This window comes from Pinus tabuliformis, chromosome 2_1 (assembly GCF_031772625.1).
Source record: "Pinus tabuliformis cultivar Carrire ecotype Pingquan chromosome 2_1, CPIR1, whole genome shotgun sequence".
NCBI classification, from domain to species: Eukaryota; Viridiplantae; Streptophyta; class Pinopsida; order Pinales; family Pinaceae; genus Pinus; species Pinus tabuliformis.
Genome location: NC_142299.1, coordinates 825,519,259 through 825,545,183, shown reverse-complemented (window position 1 = coordinate 825,545,183; position 25,925 = coordinate 825,519,259). Strand labels below are relative to the sequence as shown.

The 25,925-nt window shown below is 34.4% G+C and overlaps 1 protein-coding gene across 1 annotated transcript; it reads left to right on the top strand.

Moving 5' to 3' along the window:
- The first annotated feature begins 11,147 nt into the window (after window positions 1-11,147).
- On the top strand, window positions 11,148-11,471 carry LOC149203196 (uncharacterized). Its single transcript, XM_089401794.1, has one exon. It carries the CDS (start codon window positions 11,148-11,150, stop codon window positions 11,469-11,471), a length of 324 nt encoding a protein of 107 aa, XP_089257920.1.
- The last annotated feature ends 14,454 nt before the right edge of the window (window positions 11,472-25,925 follow it).

Below are 25,925 nucleotides of genomic sequence, written 5' to 3'. Positions count from 1 at the left end.
AATATAAATTTATCTTTCTTATTTAGTAATAAAAATATAAAAATATGTTGTTATAGTATATTATTAACTTCAATAAAATTGTAAATTAAAAAAATGTAAATTATTATAAGAACGTCTAACAAACTTGAAGTATAATAAAGAAATTAATATGATGTTAACAATGTTTATTAACATTATTTTCTTTAGTATATATTATTTAATCATGATTTTTCATTTAGCAGTTGATAAACATTTATTGTAAAATTAAATTACGTAATCATGATTTTCATTTAAATGTTGATAAAAATTGATTCAAAATACTATGTAGAAATATCACTATGTTCATTACTTCTTGGGAATGGGGACATAAAAATTTGGTCACAAATTATTCCATAATTAAAGTGTATTTATTTCCTATTACATTTTTGGAAACTTGCTGCCTGATGCCACCTAATGAGAAAAATTTCCCACTAAATTAGTCATCTTCTTGTATTTTTTTGTTACATTTGTTACATGTATCTTATTAATGATAATATAAATGAGAAGTCGAGATTAAAATGTTTGAAATGTACTGAGGTAAATTAATCAATAGAGCACATAGTTGTATCCCTAGATCCACTAGTCTATTTGGCATCATTCTTTATAATGGCCAAATTAATAGACACGTGTAATTCTTCGAAGTTATTTAGAATTATCATTAAAAACACCCTTGAATTGTAACTTGAGTTCAACATTGTAGGGAAAAACATACACTCATTTTAATAGATATGAGTGAGGTTCCCTAATGGAACATATTTTTTTCACCATTATGTCATTTGTGAGAGATTATGTATCATATCATTTAGTCATTTGAGCATCCTCTTGCAATAGTTTTACATACTAAGTAAATAAATACAATTAAAAATAATATCTCATTATATTTACACAGTACATATGATGGCGTATAGGATGGCGTATGAAGATGCTCCATCAAAGCATTACATTATTGTGGTTTTCAAGATTGTGCATATACTCCAAAAATCTATATATATATTCCTATCTAAATTACTTTTGCACTTGTTTACCTTGCACACATTCACGATGCCCACCTCTATGTTATGCCCTGCACAGATTTAAATATCTATGGAATAAACATACTTGCATTAAAACGTAATTATGCATGTATTATCATTGTGGGAATGTTTCTCTATTTAAAATAAAATAAGAATTCAAGAGATGGGAGAGTTTCCATTCGAGGTGGGCTTTATTTTAGATATCGTTTTTTATATTCGTTAGATAAAATAGTTGGCATATATTCTTCATCATCTAAATAGAGTGTTTATTTATTTGGATGGAATGAATATCGATATAAAATAGAATTATAATTTCAAATAATATGGAAATAAATTAATTTTTAGATAAAATTTGAAATATAGTCGGTAAGCTTAGAATTATTAGAGAGTTATATCATAATTTCCTTGATATTTTTGCTCAAGATGGCCCACCATCATATCTCAAGATTAATGACGATGTGTAAATGTGATGTTAACCATCACATCCTAGCATTAAGTATTGAAATTCACTCATGGATGATTGGCCCATAAATTGGTTGATAGTCACATTGTGATGGTCTCATGTAATGTGATTTGTCGATAGTCACATAGTGGAGGATGTAATGTGATTTGCGTTATTGATTTAATGTTGGATATAGTTATCATATTTTCATTTAATATGGAAGAAGGTTTATTATTTCTATTTTTTCTTTGTTTTCGACCAATGGAATCTGATAAATATATTCTTTTAATTTTAAATTTATATCGATAAAATTCTTTTTTTTGGGTAAATGGTTTATTATTATTATTTTTGCCCATTAAATCACCGAGAGAAATTTTGGTTAAAATTATAAATTTATATGGATAAAATTGTTATTTTTTAATCTAAATAGTTTATTGTTTTTAATTATTTGTGTAATTGACAAATGAAGTCTGATAAGGAAATTTTTGTTAAAATTATAAATTTACATCGATAAAATTGTTATTTTTTAATCTAAATAGTTTATTTTTTTTATTTATTTTTGTAATTGACCAATGAAATTGATAAATAAATTTTGATTAAAATTACCAATTTATATTAATAAAATTGTTATTTTTAATGTAAATTTAAATATAATAGCCTTAGAATTGAATATATATTTCATTATATAATATTAACATTGATATTGATATTTGTAATTTTGATTAGATTTTACATAAGAATACCAATATTTTTTCAATATTTTAAAAACCATAAAAATAATCATTGAAATTATATTTTTCATATTACAGGTTATAATGTTTTAAATTTAGTTATTAGAATAAACAACAAATTTTTTATATAGAATTTTATATATAAAACGAATAGGGACAAATGAAAGTAGTTTTCCCCCATGGGGTTTCTTTTTTATCAATCCTAGCATGTTTAAGAATCTCTACCAATATGAAAGGTTTACAATCCTTTCCAATTTCAGTGAGAGACTCATATAGCTTCTAAGCTATGACAATGTGTACCGAACGCAGGGTTCAATGACCTTACAAACTAAGCAATAAACTGCATTAGTTGATATCTTAAATGCTTTTCAGATGCATGTAGCTACAAAAGCCTACCGGAGGCTGCTCCATTAAAGGAGACCACGCCATCACGCACCTGATATCTCCTCATGTTACAAACTTATATCGATGTTCCAGTCGTTCGGTGCAGCGCTACTGTATGAGTATGATCAACATAAAGAGGGGCAAATCTGTCGGCAATCATACAATCTGTTGTCGCTTCTAGTTGAAGCAGCTGTTTGGAAACGTTCCTAATTAGTTTTCGCTAATTACGCTACCTACATAATTTAATCCAAAAAATTATTGAGAGAATTTACAAGAATGGTCACAATCAACATGCCTCTTTAAAAGGGTGGCCAGTTAGTTCCTGGTCGAATGTGGGAAGAGAACTAATATACTGGAGCTTCATTGAAAGAATCTGCAATAAACAGCTTTTCAAATATTAATTAAGATAATCCAGCAACTAAATAAATTCCAATAACGCACATAAATATTGCTTTTTTTCTGACATTTTAGCTAGTAACTTTTACCTCAATTTGGTTCTGCAAGGACTGCACGTAGTTGATGATTTCCTCGAGCAAAAGAGTCTTGTTTGTAGCCTGACATCTCCCGCACACCGTTTAAATGTTTATTTCAATGATCCAAGTCATATCAATCATGAATAAGATATATTCAGATGCTAACCTTATTGAGATACTAACCTTGAAGTTAACTAACAGAGAAAAGAAAATATTATTAATACAACCAAAAACCAAATGAGCATATGTGATTGATATACATCAATGAGTATCATTTTTTTATTTTTAAAATTAATAGTTATAACACAAACGTTTTTTTTATAAATCTAATCACTTATTTATTATTTGATAATTTAGATAATAGTAATTTGATAATTATCTTAAGTAAATGTGAAAATTAAACATATTCACATACTGCAACTTGTTATTAAGTAATTTATATGATAACAGTATGATAAGGTAAACCTAAATTTGAAATACAAGCTCATTATTAGTTGAATTTCCATCCGACGGACTACTGCACAAGAACGAGTGAATGTCTTTCATTTACAACTATAAAATAAACATTTGAAGAAAAAACGGTTAATCTAAAACTTTCAGTCAAAAGAAGTGTATAAGCATAATTAATTAAAATTTCTTGCTACCTCTAATCTGTATGTACCTTGTACTTATTTTACAGTGATAAATGAATCCAAATAACAAGAGAATACAGTTCTGTTTTTGTTTTTCAAAAGGAAATTGTGTATTAGTTTATAAATAGTTAATAAAGAGATGCGCGGTTTTCTTTCCAGAAGATTAAACATTAAATTTATTTGTTATGAAAACCTACGATCACAGAGGTTATACCTGGTCGCAACCTGGAACAAGTTTTCGTAAGGTATTCATACGATCGCTGATTTTCTTCCTCCTAACCTGCATTTGATGAGCATTTAATAGAAATAAACTTCTATGTATTATTAGATATGGAAAGAGTAAAAACTAGTGTTATTTACGTAGTTTTACCCTTTCTGCAAGGCTATGACTATCGGTAGCCTGTCCTCTTCCTGCTCTTACGTATATGCAGTCATTTCCAGACTTTGCATTTGGTTCCTTCGCTACAATATTGGGCAGCAATCCCGGAGTGACCTGCCTTGTAACATCTATGTCAGTGCGCAATTTCTCTTCACGATCTTTGGAAGAAAAAGCTTTGTGTCTATCCTTTTTCCATTTCTGAAACCACAAGTCAAGAATAAAATCAGTGAAAGAGATAAAAGAGTGATAACGAAGCTAAAATGATAACAAAGCCAAAATTAAATCATAATATAAAATATGGAAGATTTTGATTGGAATTATGGTAAATTTATAAATATTGAACCAGTATTATTTTATTTATCAAATACAAAAATATATTGTAAAATATTTCTGAAATCTGAAATACAATCTAGTTAAATTCAACTTGAATAATCACTTACTCCAAGGAAAATTGGAAATTTTATATATCAACCGACATTCAATTGGTATCAAAAATCACTTACTCAAATATGTGTAATGTTTGAATGAATTTATTCTAAGTAAACGTACCGTTAAATTGAAGTAGGGCAGTTTTTAGCTCACCCACCTTGGGAATTACCTGCACGTTTGTCTCCAAAACACTCTTGGTAACATATGGATCAGTTTTTGTATTCTGCATCGTCCTGGAAGCTGCATTAATTTTACCAAGGGGTACTTGCATGTTAGAACCTGGGAGGATCAGCAGTTCATAGCATTACAAGATTTATTTCAAGAAATTTAGTAATCGAGTCTGGAGGTTTATTGACTTTAGAGTTTTATTTTATAATTTAGTAGGATTCAGTTTGTTTGTCTATTTTTTTTTCTTTAAAATAAAAATAAGTAAAAAATGTATGAATCACATGTTTAAATTTTATAATTTTCAAAAATATTTCCACAATAAATTTAAACAAATTATTTGAAGATCTATTTTAATAAGTTTTTATGGTGAAAATGTTTATTTTGTTCAACATATATTTTATTTATCATTCAAAAATACAATTTACACGATGAAAAATAACACATTATATTTTGCAATCTAAAAAATTTAATCCTCTGCATTTATGCTAAATGAATACTCAATTCATGTTAAATCAATACTTAAAATAGATATATACTAAATATATACTAAACAAACACTACTTTTTATATAGCCCATTCTTACCATCGCCTGGAATACTATACAGTAAATGATTGGCATTGTACCCGATTTTTTCTGAACTCCCGATGCTTTTAGACACAGGATACACAGCCCGTTCACCATAATCGACACTAAGAGATGGACCATAGATTGCTGCGGCTGTTTTTTGCTTGTTGCTGATCAAAGTCGGATTAATGATCTCCTTCAATCCCAAAAATTCCATGGTTGGCTCATACATATACAGTAACGCATCGTCTCCAGAGTTCGACAGGTTAATAACCTGCCCTGCGGTGGCTTCGCAGGAGTTAGAGATCGCCAGTCCATTCGCCGAAGCAAAATCCATATTTTCCCGATCGGGATCAAGGTTTGCAACATCAAACAGCAATTTTTTATTTTCGAAATCAAAAACCGGCCAGCTAACCCCGATGGGGTTTGGGAAAGCATTACAGCCATCAGAATAGAAAGACATTGATATTTACTTGTACAATGAAATTTAAAAAGGACTATAATAACATCAAGTGTTGATCATGCGGAAGAAATTTTAGAACTCTATCTCAGAATTACACACATCAAAGGCTGGGGACCTGGGGTATAGGATCCCAGAGATCGCTGCTTTGGGCATATTTATGTATTAAAGCAGAGTCCGCTTGTCTGCAAGGCTGGAAAGTATTGCTGTACAATGAATTGTTTTAACACTGTCGACTCAACTCTCTACACGACGAAAGAATGGGTTGACTGTACTAATACTTTTATTCATGTTTCCCGTAATAACACGTTTCCGAATTATTCGCGTAGCTTGTTATTGGTGATTTAGCACACTGTTTCGCACAATTTATAAACACCAAATTAGAGTAATAAGAGATTAGAGTAATGCGATATTTTGGATTATTGGTTTAAAAAAATTGAGGTGAAATTTTGATTTGTGTATTTAAAGTGGTTGTTGGATTGTATATATAGATTCAGCACGCCCAAAAACATTAAGGCACTTAGATTGTTGTGTAAGTGTTACCCATCAAACTTGTAATTTCAATAAATTCTCACGAAATTCTAGAGAAACTAAACCAAACAAACCCAAAAAAAAAAAAACTTAAAAATAATTGAGAAAAACAACTCACATAAGATATATACAAGACTACACACGAGTGCACAGCTCAGGCAGTTGGGGAAGTCTGCTTTCACGCACCCCGCCCGTGATATATTGTATATCATCCAACATGTATATTGGTTTGATGTAATTGATGTGATGGATCTGTCAATTGTATAATATATATTGTACACCAAACCTAATACCAGCTTCTTCAGGCGACTCACCCCATTTTTTAAAAAAATCTTGAGGGGACTCACCCCATTTTTTAAAAAAGATATATACAAGACTGACTAATTCCTGTGGTACCTAAAAGTCGAGCAATTTTATGTTTCCAAGTGGTAGGTGAACATTCGCTAAGATTTACGCAGTTTTATGTTCGATGTCGTAAGAGAAGTACAAATTAATGACGCCACTCACAATAAATAGGAGTGTACCTCCATTATTGAAGCGATAAATGCAGTGACTTTACTTCGAGAATGTGTGCTTGACCCCACCATTTATTTCTCGTGATCTATCAATAACATGTAGGTCGTATTATTTATGACGTGGCGTTCCAGACAGAATTAGTTGGATTATGCCAAATTACAGAACCAAAATTCCTTGGAATGGAGAGCTATCTAATTTTTAATCACGTATAAATGAAGATGAGGATATATATTCCATTTTGAATATCTCTATTCACTTTGCGTTAATGATTGGCTTTAACTACTAGTTAACAACTTTTTTTCGTCCTATTTGGTGGATTGGATGAGATGTTAAAAATAACTAAAATTGAATCCTTATTAGTTTGGAAATTCAAATTTGTTTTGTAATTAGAAAATTTTATATTGTTTATTTGTTTTTCAGATAAACAAAGTAATGAGTGTTAAAGAAATTTCCCAATTATGATAAATTTTAGTTATATTTTAATTAAATATTTTTGTATTGTAATAATAAAATATATATTTAAAAATAATATTTATAATCTAATTAATATTCCTTCTAATTTGTATTATAAAAATAAAATGAAACACATTTAAATATTAAGTAGCAGATATTGCACGGCTTCATAATGGATATAAAACCCCCTAATGTTTATAAATTTTAGTAAACATAAAATTCTATAGGTTAAGTTAAGGAATTATTTTTGCAAAAAAACAGCAACCTAAATTAAGGAAATTATTAATGGAGTTATTTTTAGTGTGATTTTTTGGACTTTTCAGTGTCGGAATATTGCTGAAAATTTTGATGTGAAATCTTGATTTGTGTTATTTAAACTGACATTTTTATTGTATTTATATCAATTCAGCACTTGAAAACCCCCAGGACACTTCGATTGCATAGGGTTATCCATCAAACTTGGGATTTCAATAAATTCTTACCGGATTTTAGAGAAACTAGACCAAAGAAACTTTCAAAAAGTCTGACTAAAAACAACTAAATTATCAAATACTTCAAAAAAATCCATCTATTTAATAATTAAAGTTTATGAATTTTTTTTTGACAAGTATAACTTTTAAATCTATCAAAATTTGTAATTTAATTAAACTAAAGCTAAACGTTCCTAAAAAAAAATTGAAAAAGAGGATGGTCTACAAATATGCACTAACCTATAAGAGTAAAGCAAAAAATAAAATTAGCTAGCAAAAAATAAAATTAGCTGGAATAAATCTATCCAAAATAGAATTAATACTCATTAATACTCTTGTAAACCCCACATATATATACAAAGAAAAACCTGAAATAAAATGCCTAAAATTTAACATGGTTGAACCATCCATACAAAACAGACCTAATAACATGAATGTAAACAAATTCAAATGAATTAAACCCTTGAAAATTAACACACCTGGTATTAACCACTATAGCAAAACAAATCCATTAATGCTGAGGAAAACAAAGTGCAATGAATTATGGGCCATGTCTCGTAGAAAGCCCAATTTGGGGCGTCTCGGAACTAGAACATGCACAAGTCATATAAAATATTATTTAATTTTTTAATTACTATTTCATTAACCTATGAAGAAGTTGTACTTGTATTCTTATTATTATCAGTCTCTCTGGGACACATTTAAATTTCAAAAGTGATTGGTTTGAAATTTTTAAGGACATGGTAATTTGATGTGGACATGTTAAATGGAATTTCAAGCCTACTTCCTAATACTTATAAGTGATTCAAAGTAGTATTAAAAGGGTAATTTAAATGAAACTATTAAATTCTTGTAAATTCTTGGAGCATCAATCAAGGCTAGTGGATGGAGTCACTGTTGCAATGAATAGGGATGTAGAACCAAAGTTCTAGCGACCAAAGAAAACTAAACGCTGTGTATGCTCTCCTCAACATTACGTCCCTCACGTACCAAAGACATACGATGGAAATATTCGTCATTAAATAGAAATTGCATTGCATGAATTTGTGCATGGGAGAAGCGTGTTATGCCACCCCACCTAAATCGAAGATATTTCAAATGTATAAAAAAATTTGACACTTAGAAATTTATTAAACAATTTTAATATATATATTAATATAATTTTTTAAGGCTTATTTTAACCAGAATTTTTTTGATTAAAATCTAGTAATTTTTTGTTAGTTTGTAATGTTTTATAATTTATAAACATTTTTGAATGTTTAAATAGATTCAACACCATAAATAATATTGAGAAACTCAAATTTTAAAATAAACCACTTAAATTTATAATTTTTAAAAAAATTCTGTAAAATTAAAAAAAAAATAAAAAAAATATATATATAGTTAAACTTATCTCCTGATCATTTTGAAATATCTAATTTATTATTTTTTTAAAATTTCGCGAGTAAAATCATGTAAAAAAAAAACTCAAAAGAAGGCCATTCATTTCCTCCATTGATTGAGCTACGCAATTTTTTAATACGTACAAAATGCATTTTTTTGATAGAGAGTGAGCCGTTCCATTTTCAATATATGTGAATAGGGATAGCCTTTCAATTCTCATATAGCGCAATATTAGCGTGGCATTCGTATTGGCCGTTCCCGTAATTGCGGTAGTGTGTCGTTTTCACCAGAAATTTGGCTGACGAAGCTTTCAATTTTGTGCAGAATTTTACCAGAAACTTTACAGATTAGATGTCAGTACTGTAAGGTTCATAAAGTCTACAAAACAACAATTAACTCGCTGTAATGTGCGTTGATCCCGTATTGTAAACCTGGATTTAGGCATGACAACTGACACCAATAAGTCCGGTTACAGCTAAGCCAAAGTTTTCAAAGCGACACATCAATGAATCTCAATAAACCACGTAACTCCCACAGATCATACTATTTGTCAGGACTCAGGTCTCACGTCCCGGGACCCGGCGATCCAGATTCGTAATAGCGTATGTTGCGGAGATATTTTCGGGAGTGCGACTTGTTTTTATATTCTTAAGTCGCTTTGATATCATAGGATTCGGCGAAAAAATATACACGCGTAATGTTAAGGAAACAACCTTTACGAAATTTTTTGGACTGGTATCTTTAGAGAAAGCCATGTTTCATTACATGCTGCATTCTCCTAAAAAACAAATTAGGATATTGAATAATTAAATTTTTTTTGGAATGGTGAGATTTTGAATCATATTTTTGATAGTGGAAATAGATTCAGCACCATCAAAAATATCACCAATGTCTGTGATACCTAAAATTTTGAAATTTAACAATTATAATTTGGATTTACAAAATTCCCTGCCAAATTTTCTCAAAACATGACCAGAATTTCTCTAGGGTTTAAAACAAAAAGAAATTCTAAAAAATCAGATTTAAATAATTAAAAAAAATTCTAAATAGAGAATCCTATATTTATTTTCTATATTTTTATTTCTTATGAATAAACACATGTTTATGGCTAATTATTATAAAAATAATTATTTTATATTATTAAATAACTTATTAATATAATATGAAAAGATTCGGGGGAGCTCTGATGGGTTTCACGCGTCGCAATCGCAAGGGCCTAGGTTAACCTAGCCGCAGGAGCTGCAGGAAAACGGGAGGACTCACCGGAACGGACAGCACTGAACAGGGATTGGGGTTTTGGTTCCATCACCAGATATCGACTGCGGTTATCAACGGTTGACCGGTATGGAGGACCTCGAAGTTACGGAGCTGGTGGATTACTCCGAGGATCCACTAGAAGGGATTGGCATTTTTAGAAACCCTAACGAAGCACCCTCACCAGCTGTTGAGTTTACCGCCGCCCAGGACACCCTACCTGTGGTTTCTCTGCCGACTCCTCCCACTTCACCCGCTCTGGAAGCCCCGCCTCTTTCGCTAGGGACTGCCCTCCTCCTATCTTCATTATCATCCGACGCATTAGCCTTCGATCTGCTATCGCCGCCAAGAATCGAACAACCCTCCGCTCCTGTCGAGATTAGGGCAGCAGCTGAAAATCCCACCGCACCTGTTGAGACTAGGGCAGCAGCTGAAAAACCCTCGCAAAAAGAAGGGATCAGGCCCTCGGGTAGTTTCAACACTCCGGCTTTGAATGCACAGCCCACAAAACCCTCCCTTGGGGTCGGGGTCTCCAACCCTCTCGTAGATCATCCGACCGCTCCTCGCTCGAAGAAGAGATCGAAGTGCATTAGAGCGACGGTAAAAGACATTACAGTATCCTTCGGTGACCCCACTAATTTCGAGGAGACTATGGCGCTGGCTCGAACGGTTCTGGTGGGACATGTGCGGGGGCGTACCTTCTCGGCGGAAAGATTGAAACTATGGGTGAAAGAAATTTGGGCGCGCTAATCACTGAATTGCCGGACGTACAAGAGCTACCAAGGGGATGGTTCTCACTCCACTTCGCAAAAGAGGAACACACGAATACTGTACTGGCACATAGAAATGGCACCGGTGCTATTGAAGAGGTGGAGCCCTCTATTTGATCCGGAGCGCGAACAGATCGGAGCTGGCCCTCTCTGGGTGCGATTGCCGGGGCTGCCATTACAATACTGGACTGAGGAAGCATTCGTCAAGATTGGGAATGCGCTGGGAACGTATTTGGATCACGACCGATCCTACAAGGAGACCAACAAAAGAATCCTAGCTAGAATCCTGGTTCACCTGGACACCAGGGAGGGATTAGAAGAAAAAATGACTCTGAGATGGGGGAAATTTAGCAAATCGCAGATATTGGATTACGAAGGCGTCCCCTTCAGATGCAACTGATGTCACCAAGTCGGTCACTTGTTCAAGGACTGCCCTTTGAACAATAATCAGGAAGGATCTCCAAAACCTACACCTGTAATCTCCAACGGAGTCCCCCCAATTATTCCTCGTCCGCCCCAAAGCAGTGCGGGACCTCAAGGTGTACCAAAAAAATTAGACATGCGAAAGACTGCCCCGCCTTCGCCTCCGCTGACCAGGGCTCGGGCAGCAGCAGCGACCGCGCAAGTGTCGGGTATCTCTTCTATCCCTCTCTCTAACTCATCTGGTACCTCTTATGCACAAGAAAATTCTATTGCATGCTCTATGGTGCAGTGCGTTATCCTCCCTCCTTCTCCGTCGACCTCCACAGCCCCACCCTCATTGCCCTTTACATCTCTGCCCCCCTCGCCATCATCATCCCGATCGACCCCATCCCATCCATACTCCCTTCGCCCACGCTCCTCACATCTGGAGGTCTCGGAATCCCTCTCCGGGCTGGGTATTGTCCCTCTTGGCCCTGGTTTCCTTACTACCCGGGGTCGCAAATCATATCTCAACAAAGCCATTAGGCTCGCAGGCGCGGAAGTGGCAGCTGGGCGCCAAGCCACTATCGATGGGGTCCTTAGAGCATCAAAGCCCCCTAAGATTGGCCCCCCATGAAGTGCCTCTCCTTCAACTGTAGGGGCCTGGCTAACTCCCCAAAAAGCTAGCCCTCAAACGACTTTTTGAGGTCGAACTCCCCGATATCATTCTCCTACAAGAAACCCTTGGATCTGCGGAGTCTGCTACTAGAGCCCTATCCTCTGTAGGAGCTCGATGGAACTTCCTAGCTTCTGATGCCATGGGCAGATCGGGAGGCCTGGCGCTAGGATACAATCCCAACTCTATCAGACTGGACTCCTCATGGGGGGGTCATGGATACCTGGGAGCAGATATATTCTCTATTGAACTCGGCCTCTCACTTCGCATTGTCAACATATATGGGCCTTGCCAACAGAGGGAAAATTTTTGGAGACATCTTCTCAGCTGTAACCTATTGTCACTTGACCACATCATCTTAGGAGGAGACCTGAACTTCTCCCTGGGATTCAGTGAGTCATGGGGTTCAGCGGCCCAGGTTGATCCCATCACAGATTTCATGAGGCGGTTATTGGATCAGCATGACTTCATTGATATCCCTCTACAGAAGCCTCATCCTACGTGGAGAAATAGAAGGGTAGGATCGGCTGCTCTGGCCCGCAGGTTGGATAGATTCCTGCTGAAGGGCCCTCTGGTTCATCGACTGCACACATACAAACAGTGGGTAAGCAATGGGGGTATCTCAGACCATTCCCCTATTGTCCTGGAAATTCTGGGACCGCATCAGAAACCAAAAGCACCTTATAAGTTCAATCACTTGTGGCTAAAGGACCCGAGCTTCTCAAATCTGATTACCGAATACTACAGAGCACACCCCATTGATCGAGAATCCTCGATGGCAAGGGGATTCGTTAAAAACCTTATTGGGCTCAAGCATATAGTGATCAATTGGGCAAAAGAGAAGAAGAAAAGAGAAGATGTGCAGCTTAACAAGGTGGAAGAAGACTTGAATGCTCTTTTGGACGAGAGAAATCTGGGGTTCATATCACAGGAAGACAAGGCCCGCCTTGTGGAGCTGGAAAACCAGAAGAACATTATACTAAAGGGTAGGGAGGAAACTATCAGACTCCGCAGTAGAGCAACTTGGCTTAAAGCCGGAGATGAGAACACCAAATTCTTCCATAACTTTGCCAAAGGAAGGAAAGTGGCAAATACCATTTGGAACCTACCCCTCCCCGATGGGGGACTGGCGGATACCTTTAATAAGCTCTCATATCTGGGTACCACACATTTCAGAGGTTTATACAAGAGCCCTGCAGGCACAAATCTGGCAGATATCATCAATGTGGCCACACACTTCCCCAGATTTGTTAAGGAGGAGGACTCCGAAGATCTTGAAGCCCCCGTCACTATGGTTGAACTGGAAAGTACTATCAAATGGTTCCAAAAGGAAAAGAGCCCTGGACCGGATGGCTGGACTATAGAGTTCTACAACGCTTTCTTTGATCTTCTGGGAGGAGATATTCTAAAGGTTGCTGAGGAAAGCAGGACCTCAGGTAGTCTCTACAATGCTATTAATTCTACTTTCATAGCCCTCATTCCTAAAACAGACAACCCATCCTCCTTTGATGACTTCCACCCCATATCCCTCTGCAATGTTCTCTATCAGATCATCTCCAAGATCATTGCCAATAGGATCAAGCCCATACTATCTAGACATATCTCCCCTCAACAATTTGCATTTCTGGAAAACAGGCAGAGCCATGAAGCCATTGGCTCGGCACAAGAGGCGATACATTCCATTTGGACTAAACACCTCAAGTGTATTCTGCTGAAGATAGACCTATCCAAGGCATTTGACCGAGTAAGCTGGCTATATATTAAGATGATCCTTATCCATATTAGCTTCCCCCCTACCTTAATCAATTGGATCATGGCATGCATCACCTCTCCCACTTTCAGTATCTTGATCAATGGATCCGCCTCACACTTCTTTCACTCCAAAAGGGGGCTGCGACAGGGCTGTCCCCTCTCGCCACTACTCTTTCTATTGGTCATAGAAGCTCTAAGCAGGCTTATCATCTCTGCAAAAAGGGAGGGGACTATCAGAGGCCTCAAAATCACGGATGAATGTTTCCTCACACACCTCCTATTTGTAGATGATGTCTTAATTCTATTGGATGGCAGCGTACAGGACTCATCTTCCTTCACTCGCATCCTTGATCTCTTCTCAAAAGCCACGGGTATGGAAGTGAATAGATCAAAGTCCACTATTACCATGGTTGGTACCTCAGCCAACGAATCTCTAGTGGCCAGACAGGCTTTTCCTTATACCACTCAACCATTGGACAGAGGCCTTAAATATCTGGGATATTGGCTAAAACCGACATGTCAAAAGATTGCTGATTGGGTATGGCTAGTATCGAAGATAGAAAAAAGGCTATCATGCTGGAGCCACAGATATCTCTCCAGGGCTGGGAGACTAACCCTGATAAAATCCGTACTTGAAGCTACTCCGGTATTCTGGATGGCACTGGCTTGGATACCTCGGAACATTCTGGCAAAACTACAGCAGCTCTGCAATAGATATTTATGGGCTGGCAACCAAGACAAGCGCATCTTTGCCTGGATTGGCTGGAACAAGATTGCCCTACCAAAGAAATGGGGAGGTTGGGGGTTAAAGGAGCTCCCTATCTTCGCAAAAGCTCTTGCAGGGAATATGGGTTGGGCCCTACTGACGACCCAAAGTTTATGGACCAGCATTACATTCCATAAATACATCTGGCCCCTCAGCATCAGCGATAGGGTTAGGCTCCCAGAGTGGAATAAAACTGGCATATCCTCGATATGGAAGGCCCTCTTACATTCACTGCCTCTCATAAGAGATAACCTGGTCTGGCGTATTAGAGAAGGGAACAGCGCAAGGATAGGACTTGACCCTTGGTCGGGAAGCGGTGGAAGGCATACACTTCCACAAGATCTGATTGTATACCTCTCAGCACAAAACATCAAGGTTATCTCACAGATTGCGGACCATGATCATTTGGACATCTTCCACCAAGCTTGGAAATCCGCGCACCAACTAAACCTCCCTAGAAGATGGCATGCAGCCTGGGAAGAATACAGAGAAGCCTTGATCGAATCACACATTCGAATTACAGAGGGCCCGGATGAACTAGTATGGAACCAGACAGAACACGGTTTATACACCCCCAAAGATGGTTACATACAACTTATCGCCCACAAAAAACCTGAGGTTAATGCTAGTTGGTGGCAGAGTATATGGAAACTATCTGCATCTCCCCAATCAAAGCTCTTCAATTGGTGCATTCTGCTGAATAAAATTCCCACCGGAGATCAGCTTATGAAAAGAGCTCAGCATGGCCCCACATGGTGCGTTCTATGTAAAGAGGACTCGGAATCTACAGACCACATATTCCTGAAATGCCGTTCGACACTGAACCTTTGGAAAAACCTCAAGCCAGTCATAAACTACTCGGGCGATTGGGTCGGTACTGATCTCATTAACGCATGGTCTGAATGGGAAAAGAAAAACAAAGGTTCTAAAATCATCAACCTCCCCATCATTGTTAACTGGGCCATATGGAAAACAAGAAACAGCGTGATATTTGATAACAAGCCAATACACTGGCCATTGCTTGAGACCAGTATTATATCTGCCCTGAGGGAACTTCCCGACCCGCCCCCTCCTTCATCTTGTCATCCTGCCCCACCCCCTCCCATCGACCCAAGTACGCCTTGGGCATATTTCGATGGGGCTGCAAACATGCAAATCTGTGGAGGAGGCATTATTCTACATGTATCAGAGAATCATCAATTCAGAATCAAGGCTGGTCTGGGTGCTGGCACCAATAACTTTGCAGAACTCATCACTCTCCGCCACTTACTTCACTTTGCACTGAGGCACCACTGCACTAGCATCAATATTTTTGGGGATTCACAGATCATCATAAATTGGATTAATGGCACAGCTGCTTGTCACATGCACTCTCTCAGCGTTATATTACATGAAGCACTTGCTCTCAAATCAGCTTTTAACAATATTACTATCTCTCACATCTACAGGGAAAATAACAAAGGTGCCGACAAATTATCCAAGGAGGCAGCGCTGATGGACAAAGGCATTTGGGAGATAACAGAGGTCAAAGACCAGCAGGAACAAAAATTTTTCCACCATCCGTATATAGACTCGGGATATCCAACCTTGGGTCAGCAAACAGCGTAATAGGAACCGCTTACATATGACAGCAGCACTTATACAGACTTATACTGAAATTTTTGGTTATATTTTTGGTTTTGATAAATGATGTACAGGCTATAATAGAACAGTCATCATACCATGTGTGGTAATGCAACTAACAGCACAAACTGTTAAATACTTTGTAAAAAACAGACACATTCTCATGTAATTTTTGCTTATTAATGAAATATTTATGTTAGATATCATTTTTGGGATTCAACTGCGTTAAGTAAGATCATTCACGTATGACCATTTCCATGAGAGGTAGTCGTAACTGACTAATTTCTCATGATTTTTGAATAGTTCACTTAGCACTCATTGCATCGGGTGATGCTCACAGGGGTGAAGAAGTGGGATTGAAACTAGTGAAATGTGGAGAACGAATCACATAGCATCAATCATCACTTCCGGGGCTTGCACCCGGTAACCAGGACTTCCCAGGAGGTCACCCATCCCAAAACTCCTCTGGCTCAAGCGCGCTTAACTGTGGAGTTTTTCCCCACAATCAAGCCCACTTAGCTTGCTACCCCATTTGCAAAACCTTAGCAAGTATTGTGCCTCATGAACCATTCAAGTAGAGATCCCTTGACTCTTTTTGAATTTAAGTATGGGGGTCTTACGCAGTGCATTATATTAGATATCATTTTTGGGATTCAACTGCGTTAAGTAAGATCATTCACGTATGACCATTTCCATGAGAGGTAGTCGTAACTGACTAATTTCTCATGATTTTTGAATAGTTCACTTAGTACTCATTGCATCGGGTGATGCTCACAGGGGTGAAGAAGTGGGATTGAAACTAGTGAAATGTGGAGAACGAATCACATAGCATCAATCATCACTTCCGGGGCTTGCACCCGGTAACCAGGACTTCCCAGGAGGTCACCCATCCCAGAACTCCTCTGGCTCAAGCGCGCTTAACTGTGGAGTTTTTCCCCACAATCAAGCCCACTTAGCTTGCTACCCCATTTGCAAAACCTTAGCAAGTATTGTGCCTCATGAACCATTCAAGTAGAGATCCCTTGACTCTTTTTGAATTTAAGTATGGGGTCTTACGCAGTTGAATTTATGAAATATTTATGGATTTTTCCAGAGAAAAAAAAAACTTATTAATATAATATTTAAATATATATATAACTCTTTTTATAAAATATTTTTTAAATAAAAAATAATAATTTAATCGCAATATCTATACCAGCTATATCACACATAATCCTTTGCCTATATAACTATTTTCATATATAATGCTTTATAAATATGTAAAGCTAACCCCTTACCATACTAAATTAATCACTTCACACTAAAATGTTAAACCAAACTAAATTAATCAGTTGATATTAAAAGTTGTAAGGTATATCAACTCATATATGAAGAGAAATAGAGCACAAAATATGGTAATACAAAATTGGAAATTAAAAAATTAATCGAAGTGAGACTTTATGGTTTCCGCAGGGACCAATTCCAACAAAAAAGAACTGAATTAGGATTTTAGGGTGTCGACGGGGACCAATTTTACCTTTTCATATATTGTTGCTACTTTGCATTAAGGTTGATAGTACTTTGAACTTTAGTTTTCTTACGCATAGTTTTTTAGGTTTATTTGTAAATTTAATAAGGTTAAGTATTGCAATGCAACAAAGTCCTTGCCTCTTTTTTTAATTAATTGATTTTTCTCACACAAAGCTTTCAACATAGTGTTCTATCTCCGCACAAGTATTTGTTCTACCCACATGTTCCCTCTGCACATCGTCCTCTGCACAACCACCATCGAATAATTTCCTCCACATATACATCCTTCACACAACTGCATATGCACTCAATAACGACTTTTAGTCAATCATTGACATTCAAAGTTGTTATTACTTGATTTACTTGATGTGGGTCCCAGATGTCCTCTAGAAGAAGCATTGCTTTCGACATATGTATATTTATTATTTTAATAAAAAACATGTTATATATAGCATTCATTAGATTTAATATTATTAAATAATCATTGTTACAATTAGGTCAGAGGTGGGATATCTGACTTCAAAATGACAATATAATGCTTTCATGTATGTGCGGAAGGAAGGTGTGCAGAGCAAGGAACATAAACATTTTCACACACACACCTCCACAGTTCGATGAGGCACAATCACTAAAAATACCATATCTTCATACACAAAACGATCATTAGAGAGTGTTTGCATGCTCAATGAACTAGTTCACTATTTTGTGTTCTTAAATCACTTCTAAACCATGAATTTTCGACAGATAGCTACTTTTGTACTTAATAACGCCTTTTGGTTAGCTCTTGAGTACAAATTACAATTAAAAGATCTCTATGTACTTTCCTCCTTCCACACAGATTCCGCACATGAATTTGTTCTCTGCATAATCTTCGCATACGCATAACAAAGTGAACTAATAGTACTAATTTCGCATTTTTTTGTGGCATATACAATTATCTTCTTTCATTTACAAATGCTTGTGATATTGTGCTAAATGAGTATTGACATAGAATATTGCTAATATTTTAGTAAGTGGTTGACGTTTATGATATTATTGGAAAATTCGTCCCCCACCCACTCATTTGAAAAGATTAAGAGTTCCACAAAATCAGATCTCTACGCAATTACACTCTAACACATATTGTAATATCCCTCCATTGTTGTAATGTTGTTTGGTTAGACTGAGTTACGTTAGAAAGAATGACAGAAAATCCATGAAGAATAGTGGATTAATTATGTAAATGAATAATTGTTAATAAATAAATAAGATGCATGTGCTTGGGAATGAAACACCTAGAAATGAGATTCTGGCCAAAAATAAAATCTCATTGGTAAATGAGATTGGATAACCCTTTTATGATAAGAATTCTAGATAAGCTTAATGGATCGGAAAGAAAGATTCATTAAGCTGCTTAGTTGGAGAATGATGCTAAACTTGGGTAAGCATAAAAGCGCTATAGGAGAGAAAGATGATATTTTATGGAAAAATCCTAGGAAAGTGGAAAAAAAAAGTTTCGCAAAAGTGAGACATCATTAAAGGAAACTTTATCATGAGAGAAAGGTATTAAACACTTATTGAAGGGATCAATAGGGAGTTGTTTATTCCTTCGCAAGAAATTCTCAGCTCGGGGTTGAACTAGGGGAAATTAGTTCAATTTTTAGCGTTGAAGGTGTCAGACTCTCAAGTGTGTTCTCTCATAGCGATTTTGGTGAGACGATTAATTTCTTTGGCTTACTTTTATAATGCATGGAATAGTATGTAATTGTTAAACTTTTTTGGGGAAAGCAGTCGATACACAATAGTCCTCAAAAGATGATACTATAGTAAGATACAGGTATGGCCGTGGTTCTGAATGCAGGGAAGCATTACAGTGTTTTAGTAATGCTATGTATGCAATCTGTGAAGATAATTTCAGTAGGTTATAACTTTACTTTTGTATAATGGTATTATAGTTTTGATACACACAAAATATGTATGGCTGAATCTCGTTAACTATAAATTTATGCTATGTATACAATCCGTGAAAATAAATTCAGTTGGTTGTAAATTTACTTCCTCATAATGGAATTATAGTTTTGATACACACAAAATATTTATGGATAAATCATGTTAACTATAAAATTATTTCTGTAATGTTATCTATATACAAACTTTGTCATCTACAGTTCATGCCTATGAAGATTGTGATAATAAAACAGTTATGATTAGGTGATTTTACTAAGCATGAGTTGAAATTACAAATGTAATAGCTAGTGAATTTTATTATTGTAGATCTAGCTAAGTAAACATAGGAAATGGGCTATACTGCATATAATCTGGGGGAGGTGGAAAATAAAGTCTGTTGGAAGATTGATTTTATTATCCTATAGACATGCAAGTATTTTGGTAGTGCAAAAAAATTTACCGTAGAAATCTATTGGACGACCTTCTAATTATTTTTGTTTGGAGGATGGTAGTTTTACTCGTATTCCAAATTATTATTAACAGAAAGAGTAGATGTGGCATTTATCTGATCTTAATATCCTATGAACACGTATACAAGTTTTTTGTAATGGAGCCAGTTCAGGATTTACTATAGTAATTATTAGAAGGGGAAATGTTTCTATAATTTAAAATCATGGCTCGAATGGAAAAATTAAGTAAACTCATTCAAAACCAAAGTAAATTGTTACTATAGGTTAGAATAAGAAATAGTGACAATATTGTTTGACTTCTGCCATAACAATAAATAACGAGTACAATAAACTAAGTGTGTAAGGTAACTACAGTTCTACTCTTAATGAGGATCTTTTAGTTTAAAATAGAGTCAATATTGGAACAACTGCAGTTTTAATCCTAACCAGGCGACATAATATTTCCAACAAAGAAACTAGTAGTCTATATTCTGGGTAAAGGGAGATGGAAAGTGAGAATATTTCATTTATTTCAACCTTGGATAACAACAGGAATTAATGAACCATGATGATAGGTAGGGAAAATATATATGCATCAGATAACCATATCAACCATATACTAGTTCGACAATTGAAAAAAAATAGGAGACATAGTACACACACTTATTGATATATGTTGGCATTCTGGTGTTGGAATTAATGTCAGTGAGCTCTTGGTGATGCTGGTCATATGCATGAGTGATGGATGCATGATTGGTGATGGTCTTGTTAGTTGGCATTGATGTCAACATCCTATGACTAGACCTAGTAGAGGTGATGTTGTGGCTACTAAGGAGATGGTTTCCAGACATGATGTGTTGGTTGGAGATGTTGTTGTTGTAGGAGGATGGTGAGTTGCTCATGGTGTGAGATGTTGCTGCTACAGGTAGTTGGAGTGCTGATCTCTTGGTGCTGCATATGTCTCTACTTGTCTTGGAGACATTGGTTTGTTGCTTCATGTGATGGTTTTAGGCTACTTGTGTTGGAGGTGCCTTCACCAGTGTTGGAGGCAGTTGTATGGCATGTTGCTGATGCTGTAGGACTTGAGGATTCTCCTAAAAATGATAGAGATGCTACAACAGATTTCAGAGAGATTGGGGTTGCTGCTTGACAAACTGGAGGTGTTGGTGTCGGTCCTAAAGTTGGCAAAATAGGTCTAGCATGTATTAGACTTGTTCCTTGCCTATTCATTAGTTGCATACCTATTGTATAGGCTTGGAGGAGTGTAAAGGAAAATATGAAGATTCGATATCAAGTGGAAGAGGTTTTGGACTGAAGAAAAAATGTTTTACTTCAGTTTTAGGCCCCATTGTTGAGAATGGTTTTTGGATAGAAGTGACAATTTTGGATTTGACTTTATGGGAAATTGAATATGAATTTCAAAATTCTGAGACAAAGGTTTTGTGCAGAACAGACCCAATTATACCCCATTGAGCAGTTTTTCAAAATTCAGTTCATTTTGTGAGAAGACAAAGGTTCTCTGCACTAAATGGAGGTATAGAGGCTTGTGGGAGCGACTGTAGTGCCTTTGGACATTGGCACAATGTGTCATGAGAGATACTAAAGACCTAGACACATGCATAGCATGTCATGGGAGAGATTGAGCCTATAGATGAGTTTTCTTTGTGTTTCTCGCGCTCCTCAAATGTTTTACTTGGTTTTTATGTTATATCTTGATAAAAAATTTTGAGTATGTGGTTAGAAAAGGTCGTGGTGTCTCTAGAAGAGTATCAAGTTTGAAGATCTCAAAGGGATAGTGGAGTCAGTGCTTCATTTGGTTAAGATGACTTCCTAAACCAAATATGAAGCATGTGAAAGGAGTTGTTGAGTTTTCCATAACCTGTAGCATTTACAGAGTTAATCATCTGAAGAATTTGATAAATAGAGGAATACATTGAATCTATTTAATTGATTGATTGTCTAGAGTGTGTGTTGAGTGAGTGAGAGCTTGGAGAAGATATTGCAAACTGTGTGAGCCATATTATGCAAATTTATTGAATCAATTTGCAGTTGTAGCAGCAGTGAGCTGAAGTATATTTCAACCATTATGTTTATGCAATGTTTGTGATGAAGAGTTGTGGATTGATGTAATGAGTTGAGGCGATTATGTTCCAGCTAGTGTGGAGTTTTGGTTGGAGTTTTGATGGAAACATTTGTTTCAAATATCATTTAATCGAGATTTGATGCTATGTTGTTGTTGTGCTTATGTTGAGAAAATTTTCAGAGTCCGGTTTGAAAATAGATGAGAGGAGGCTCAATGGAGGTACTGAAGACATGGTGACTTTGAGTAGATAGTGACTTGGTGGATTCAGTAGAGAGAAGAGTTTTCTCCATCCAATAGGAGTTGGATAGTCCCATTAGAGTGGGGTGAGGATATACTGATCATGGTGGACTTTAGCAGATGGTAGTCTGTAAATATGAGAGAGAATTAGGTTCCTATCTGAAAGGACCAAAATACCGTGAAAGAAGAAAGTATTCAATGCTCATTTGATTGAGCTTATCCTTGTGTAATTTTCTTGACGATTAATAAAATAATTGAGAAGAAAAGCATCATTAGGGTGGTTTTTTTCCGAGGATGGGTTTTCCACTAGAAACACTTGTGTCACTGTGTTGATTGATTTTGTGGTTGCATGTTTATTTGTGTTGCACTAATCTCTCATGTTTCAGTTTATGCATTCTAAAGATTAAATAATTGGAGAAAAGCTTATAACTACCCTCACTACCGATTCACCCCCCTCTCAGTATTGAATATATTTCCATCAATATATTTTATAATTCACCAATTTCCATTACCAAAAATAATAACATAACCCAAATCGTTGGAACCAAGAAAACAAAGAAATTGAATATCAAGAAGGCATATGATTAAAAATATCAAGAATATTGTTGTAAGTAATTAAGAGATGAATTTATATCAATATAAATAAGGTACAGGAACAAGAACTAGTATACACAATCAGTAATGGAGTCATGGCCATTATTTAACAATTTACTTGTAATTCAAAACAATCTTTACTCAAATTTACCTGTAATTTTTAATTTTTTTTGTTGAATCAAATTTACTTGTAATTCCAAACAATCTTTTCCAAATTATAAACAATATAAAATCTAACAACACATGAATTTAAACATATATTAAGTAAGGTGTTTAAAGTTTCTTTAAAAAAATTTGAATTCTTTTATTTATTGAATTAATCTATTCTTATACATATTTTTATTATACAATATTTTTTTTTGTAATTATAATTTATGAAAGAAATTATAAAAAATGTCACACTAAGAGATTTAATATAACCTTTTATAATATAATTTTATAAAATCCATATCTTATTTTGCTAACCTATTATAATATGTATGTAATGTAATGAGAAGAGTTTTTTTATTATTCTCTTATATAATTATATAATTCTATTTCTTTCAAAAATAAAAATAAAAATAAAAGTGTTAAAAAAATTTTCAATAACATATTAAATACATTTATTTAAATTAATACATTCCAGCCAAAAGCATATACATTATCCAAATTCCTATAATATTAATAACAACCAATTACATTACCCATATTACACATATACATTATCCAAATTCCTATAATATTAATGACAACCAATTACATTTAAAACTCATATTTGTTTATTAGTCAATGAAACTTTTATTCAACAATACACATGTAAATATTCATAATTATACCTCACACCCTTTTATTGAATCCAACAAAATTTCCTTAGTCAATCAACCACACACACATAAGATTTGACATTATCAATTAGCAGAAAACTTGGATTCCTTTATCCACTTGATTATGATTATGGGATATATGGAGGTTAAATTAATAAATATTGGGAAATTTGAATAATAAAAAATGTAGTCTCTTTTAAGTTTGTGAGATTTTTCATCATAATTTTATATATTTATAAATTCTTTTGATTAATTGAATTTCTTAATATTTATTAAGATAGTGTTTCTTATTTAATATTATAATTTTTAATCATAGAATAATCATAATAATTATAATTTAAATGTTCTTAACCATTAAGAAAATGTGTTTATGAAACAATTAAGTCTGCATGTCTTCATTGTTTTAAAAAAATAATGATATATAGGTCTTAATCTTAAAACTATATTATTATCTTTATTTTATATATTTATAAATACTTTTAATGGGTTGTCTAAAACCTAGATGTTTTAGAAGTTTTGGTTGGAATTTGACAGATTTTTGTTGAGTCAATCATAGTGAATCCAGAAATTTCAAATTAAAATTATATTATTACACTTCTAAAACAACACATTGTTATATAGTAATTTTTCTCATATTTAAAATTATTCTAAAATCATTTTACTTATTTATTAATAAAACAATAGATTGTTATATCATAATGTAATTTAATGCATTAATACCACAACTTAACCATTGTAAAGGACTACATTAATATCTACATGATTATGATTACGTGTTGTATGGAGGTTAAATTAAAAAATATTAGGAAATTTAAATAATAAAAAATAGGTTTCTTTTTAAATACTTTCTTAATTATCCAAAATCTCAACTTGTTTTAGATGATTATCTATTTTTTTTTTATTTCCCTAGATATTTTAGGAAAAAAGTAAATGCACCATTGAATTTGAGATCTAATGATTTTTTATTATATATGTAAATAATGTTATTGTAGAATTTATTGATTTTCAATTGGATATTGAAGAATATTCAAAAATAAAATGTTCTCTATTAAATTGTAGAGTTGAAAAGTTATTTGTTTAAAATTTTCATGGTATATACATCTATAAATATATTGACCAATTTAACTTATGCTAATGGACCACAATAACCAAATTCACTTTAAGTACAAAAAGGAATACATAAATTTCTTGAAATCCATTATAATCCTCATGCCTTAGTGCATTGAAATTTGGACAGCACATGTGAAAGTTGGAAAATTAGATATTATTGTGACAATGGAGTAATATTTATCCCAAATAACTTGATGAATCTTCAACCATCATTGATCTAACATTTGCTTTGTTGAAAAAAAAAGTGAGTACATGGACATTCTAGATTCCCATACATTTTAGTGTAATCTGGGGAAGGATTTGAGTAAAATAAGTGGATACAACTAAAACAACACACCTAACAAGGAATTTTTCAACGAGGAAATGTTTATATTTCTCTCTAGATTTTCTCTCGTAATATCAAAATCAAATGCTTAAATTCAACCTTGAATTCCTATTTCATATAGATCTAAATAGTTTGAGTAGTTTTAAAAAGGCTATCTATCTCAACAAATCAAATCAAAAAGAGAATTTAAATACATTGATAATTGGCTAATAGAAATAGATACTTTGAGAAATTTTAAAAAGGATATCTATCTCAACAAATCAAAATATTGAATTGAAATATATTGATAGCTCTCTAATAGAAATTGATATGCCTTTGGCCATGATGTCAATGCAATTTTCTAATAGAATCAAAAAGAGAATTGAAATATATTTATGGCTTGCTAATAGAGGCAATGTGAGAATTTCAAGCATAAGACATCCACCCAATTGAATCAAATAGTGTTTAAGAGCTATATCTAATTTCTTCAAAAAAATATTTTACAAGGCTTTTAAACAAGTAGAAAAAGGTGTGACATTATTTACAATGAACAGTGAATAGAACAACGTGTAGTAGAAATCACAATTCGATGTTTCATATATTGAGTTTTTGTAAATTTT